General features: G+C 36.6%; 1 protein-coding gene across 1 annotated transcript; it reads left to right on the top strand.

The window, feature by feature from the left end:
• The first annotated feature begins 271 nt into the window (after positions 1–271).
• LOC107660336 (zona pellucida sperm-binding protein 3-like) lies at positions 272–2,942 on the top strand. The gene is made up of 8 exons (XM_016449626.1): positions 272–691; positions 883–998; positions 1,082–1,185; positions 1,251–1,428; positions 1,715–1,832; positions 2,014–2,093; positions 2,261–2,372; positions 2,728–2,942. The coding sequence occupies exons 1-8, from the start codon at positions 404–406 to the stop codon at positions 2,749–2,751; spliced, it is 1,020 nt and encodes a 339-aa protein (XP_016305112.1). The 5' UTR covers positions 272–403; the 3' UTR covers positions 2,752–2,942.
• Positions 2,943–5,375: the final 2,433 nt, after the last annotated feature.

Genomic DNA, 5,375 nt, shown 5'->3' with positions numbered 1-5,375 from the left:
CATTAGCCGCTATAGGTAAATAACGAGGAGAATAACAACGTGCAGTAAACGGTATAACTGTTGCACTACAAACCAGTGTGTTCATAATTAAGATAATACATTAAAATTATATGATAAGACACACCGACTTTCAATATCAAGCAGCAAAACGAACTGTTTTGTTCAGCTAAAAATACCTAAACAGAGTGGACGCAGATGTGACCGGAAGCCAGACCCAGAATTTACAAATGGCCACGCCCATTTTTACGACAAGAAAAAGGTGGATTGAATAGATGCGTCTAAACGAGCATTGCCACTTCCTGCTTCACTTGCATCACGACGATGCCTTTGAGTAAACATAGGGATAATCGTTCTATTAGGCATTTGCGTTACAAGCGCCATTCGTAATTTAAAAGAAGGGCCGATGATAGGGTCAGATTCTAGACAGTACAAAATCAAATCTTTACTGAATGAGGATCCTACAGTTGATTTTACAGACGTGCCTTCGAGCAGAGCTGCACCTGTGCAGGTGCTTTGCACTGAGCAAAGCATGATTTTGCTCATCAGCGCGGACCTTCACTCAAACGGACGTCTTGTCACTTCTGAAGAGTTGAGCCTCGGTTGGTCAACCGAGAGCTGCAAAGCCTATCAGTACTCTGATACTGAATACGTGATTAAAGCAGATTTGCACCAGTGTGGCTCGGAGTTATTGGTATGTAAGATTGTTTTGTTTGATTTTGCTCCAATTGTTAAAATAATAATAATAAAATAATAAAAAACATTCATTAAATATTAGCTATGTATATCAGCTCAAGTAGCCTATCATGTCAAGAAAATGACAACATTCAGAACTGGGAAAACCATTTGTACCAAGTTTATCTATTTTCCTTATTTAATTATTAGATTGAAGGAGATCATCTGGTTTATTCAAACCAGTTGATCTACACCCCAATGCAGAACAGCTTCGGTATTGTAAGGACAAGCAGTATTTCTATTCCTATTGAATGTCATCACAAGAGGTTTGGACTTTAGCTATATGTTTATCATCATTTATGCATTTTCCTGTTTATTTACTGTGTATTTGCTGCAACCTACATCTCAGGATTCACTTTGTAAGCAGTACTGATGTGAAGCCTTCCTGGGAGCCATTTACATCTACTAAATCAGCAGTGGAATTGATCAGTTTTTCCTTTCGTCTTATGAATGGTATGTTCAAGATTAGATAAAAAGCATTTTTTTTTCCTGATCTTTTTATTTTTATTTTTTTTTAGATGATTGGAGGACTAAAAGGTCATCCTATGTGTACCACCTTGGGGAAGTGATGAATATCCAGGCTTCCTTCTTAATGGCTGGGCATTCTCCTTTGAGAATAGTAATGGAAAATTGTGTGGTCACTCTGGAGCCTAATGCTGCATCAGTGCCCCGCTACATGTTCAGTCAGAACCACGGGTCAGTCAGGATACGGGACTGTATTTTCCAGAGCTATGAAAACAAGAAAATTATATCATAAACAAATGTACAAATATCCTTGGCCTAGAAACCATCCTTTTAATTAAAATCTTGAATGAGCAGTTCATTTATTATATGTTAGGAGTTGTTGCATCTCTTGATTTGAAATGAATTGCACGTTTTGCAATATATCTCTCTTGAGGTGGCGTAAAACAACATGTCACACTTATGATTAACTATTGTACTTTAATGTTAACAAATGGAATTTCTATCCCTTTTGCTGTAGATGTCTTATTGACTCTAAAGTGCCAGACTCCAGCGCCCGTTTCATGCCCAGAAAACAAAATCATGTGCTTCAGATGCAGATGGATGCTTTCCGTTTCCATGAAGACCAACGGAACACTGTGAGTCCTTTTATAAACTAAAACATTTCACTCTTTTTGTGTTGTAGAACAATGTATTGTAAATACTAAGTATTTTTCCTGTAACTTTTGTTGTAGCACTCCCCATTTGGAAGCTGTTTTTTTTATTTAAAAAATGGTGCTAAATGAGCACATGTAAATTAATAAAAATGTTACTTTATAGATCTATATTACATGCCAGTTGAAAATTGTTGATCTGGAGGTGAATATCGTGAACAAGGCCTGTACCTATTCTGTAAACAGGTATGAGTGAAGTTTTTGTTGTTGTGGTTTAAAAAAAAAGTGTCCCTTAGGGTACTTGAAAACAAATATTAAAAAGATAACTTGTTTGAAATTGAGTATTTGCATTGGATTACATCTTTAATATTGATGTCTTCTGATTCATTAAGTCAACTTGTTGCTTTCTGAAGGTGGCTTAGTGTGGATGGTTGGGATGAGGTTTGTGAATGCTGTGAGAATACTTGTGATGCCATAAACAAACTGGCAAATGGAGTAGACTACCAAAGTGGTCAGTCAGTAGAGGTAAGCTTTTACCTAGGCCACATCATGCCAAGAAATGGCAATACCCAGTCATGTACATTTGTTTCTTCAGTTTTCTGCTAAGACCATCACAACTTTCAAAAAGCAGAGGAAGACTCTTTCACCTACACTTTGCTAATCCACAACCATAAACCATGGAACTTACTACAACTTACTCCTAAAAAACTCTCTTCTTTTCTACATTTAACCTCTGCTCCTTGCTATCTTCCACTGTAAACTGTGAATATTGTTGGCTTTATGGCAAACTGGTTGTGATGTTCCTTATTTTTAAGTTGCTTTGGGATAGATGGATCTGCTAAATGAATAAATGTGAAGTAATTCTCTTTTTGTTTTTCAGATACAACAGAATCCAACACTGTGATGCTTGGTCCCATAACAGTTCTTGGCTAAATTCTTGTGCAATTCATGAAAAATAAAAACTATTGTTTGTCAATCTATTTGCATTGTTTTAAAAAGATTTAACCACTTAATTTGGAGATGTGTTCTGCACAAATGTCTACCACTGTCTCAATTAGGCCTCTGGTCCAGTTATAATTTGGGCTGGTTTGGATGTTAAAAAAAAAAAAAAAAAGAGCTGTTTTTTTTTTATTGCTGCCACAGAAACCAAATTGAACCGCAAATATTAGTTCTATACAGGTTTCCCATACATTTACGTGTTCCATTGTTCTGCAAAACACGACGAGGCGTTCCCCATAGCGACCCCTAGAGGACGCAGTGTCCTACTCAGGGAACCATGGTTACACAAGTAACCTGAGACGTTCTGCCCCATACTCACACCATTGGCAGGATGGGATCTTCAAGTTTTCTGATTGGTTGAGCCACCAAACTAATTTACTCATTAGTTTTTATTTTTGATTTAATATTATATTTTTGTGGCTTTGATACATATTTCAGTGATTTTTTTTATATGTGGTGTTACAACAGCTTTATCTGTTTCATAACTGTCCACAAACTTTTTGGGTGCAGTATATGTGATTTGTTCAAAATTGTGGATGTTGGGGCGTTTATAATTGGGCATTGGACTGATGATGGGGGAGGGTGAAGGGATTTCACCCTCCAGTTAACGTCATAACGCCGTTTTGGCTTTCTCTCCTCCCTCAACCGCACAGTATGAGCGTTCTCTGAAAACGTTTGGGAACACCGTGAATGTATGCGTACCTGGGGGATTTAACAGTCACAAAAGAAGGACAACAACAGGAATATGTTTTATGCTGCAGTTTAGTGTTGGGTCGTACTTAGGTTCTGTACTGGAAGTAGTCAAGTAGTTCACCTGTTTCGAGTCATTCGTTCATCATGTGACAGCCCCATACGTTTAACCAATGCAGTCTGAGCCGGAAAGAGAATTGATTAGTTATTTAAAAATTTGTTTTTTAATTGAAGATATAACATTCACAGGGGATACATACAGTCATAGCAATAAAATACATAAACAATAAATACATAAAGAATAATACAAATGAAATATAAACAGAACAAAAACAAATAAATAAAAAGTTAAACATCTTTTTAATTTTTTTTAATAAATCATAAATAAATTAAAATAAATTACTTAAATGGAAAATTACACATAAAATGTCAACTTCAAAGAATACACAGGAGGTAACCCTTACATCAAAGTCAATATTTTTTCCATCAATACAGTAGTTTTAGCTGCTTTCTTATTAAGCCATGTGAGAATTGATTAGTTCATCTCTCGGGTCTTCGGGTTTGAGTCGTTCGTTCATCACGTGACAGCCCCATAAGTTTAACCAATGCAGTGTGAGCCGGAAAGAGAATTGATTAGTTCATCTCTTGAAGACTTGTCAGATAAGAGGTGAGGTGAGCTATTCATAGACTGAAGACCCAGGTAAACAATGGATTAATCTTTTCTGTTTCTTATAGCAGTTTTGTATTGTTTGTAGTTATTTTGCTGAAATGAACGAAATGACTCGAAAAAAGATTCGTTCATTTTGCTGAACGAGACTCAAAGGTTCGAGTCGGTAAAATGATCCGAACTTCCCATCACCGAGGATGTCAAAAAATGATCGCTATAGGAAACGGAAAGATCGGTTGGGTTTTGAAATATAGTTTGTCTTAACGGTTGCCCAGCTAATCCGCCTGGAAAGTTAGTGTTGTTCGAGTGAAGGAGAGAAAAAACTGCCGAGGAAATGGCGGAAACCAAAATAATCTATCATATCGACGAGGAGGAGACTCTGGTGAAGTTCCCTATCTCTTCGGAGGAAATCACGCTGTTAGATTTTAAACAAGTCCTCAACAAACCCAACTATAAGTTCTTCTTGAAGTCTATGGATCACGACTTCGGGTGAGTTGAGACTGAACGCGCATCCTCTTTTCGAGAGGCGTTTGACTGTGGCTGTATCATGGTTCAGTGATTGCATTAGATGGTAGTTCCAAGGGTTTTGGAATTCACTTAAGTAGTAGATGATTATCATTAAACATGGTTAAAAAAATCAGTAAAATTTTTGTACCGAATCAGTTCTATGTTTATTATGATATTTTCATGGTCTCAAAGGTACAAGAATAGAATGTAGAAGAATGGGAAATACACAAAAATTGGTCAATGCTATGATATCATGTCAAATAAACTAGTGTTGCAATGGTTTCATGTGCAAATAACATGCATGAAATTATACTTACAAAGATTACCATGGTTTTTTGACAGCCATGATGCATGAATTTCAGTGCAATGGTATATGCCAAAGCACCATGATAGTACTATTTCTTACCATTATTGCACTACGCTATAGCCACAGCACTGTTTTGTAAGGGTACCTTGAATTTTGTGATCTTTCTTAATGCATTTTAATAGACTGAATCGTGCAGTGAAAGAACACTCTAAATGCGTACGTGCACTGACATGACTTCATCACATAATGTATGCGTGCACTCCATAGGTGTTTAGTTTGGTGTTTGCAAAATACTCGATAATGTCAAATTGCACATCGTTAAAACAACAATTACGATATTATCGCAGACGATATATAT

The sequence above is a fragment of the Sinocyclocheilus anshuiensis genome, unplaced genomic scaffold (assembly GCF_001515605.1).
Source record: "Sinocyclocheilus anshuiensis isolate Anshui unplaced genomic scaffold, SAMN03320099.WGS_v1.1 scaffold1983, whole genome shotgun sequence".
Taxonomy (NCBI): Eukaryota; Metazoa; Chordata; class Actinopteri; order Cypriniformes; family Cyprinidae; genus Sinocyclocheilus; species Sinocyclocheilus anshuiensis.
This window is presented reverse-complemented; position numbering and strand designations above follow the sequence as displayed.

Bases quoted from the DNA above. Each gene is read 5' to 3' on its own strand.
- LOC107660336 (XM_016449626.1), top strand. From the start codon at position 404: ATGATAGGGTCAGATTCTAGACAGTACAAAATCAAATCTTTACTGAAT. The intron at 692-882 runs GTATGTAAGATT...TTTAATTATTAG, and splicing joins AGTGTGGCTCGGAGTTATTG to ATTGAAGGAGATCATCTGGT. The intron at 2,373-2,727 runs GTAAGCTTTTAC...TTTGTTTTTCAG, and splicing joins AAAGTGGTCAGTCAGTAGAG to ATACAACAGAATCCAACACT.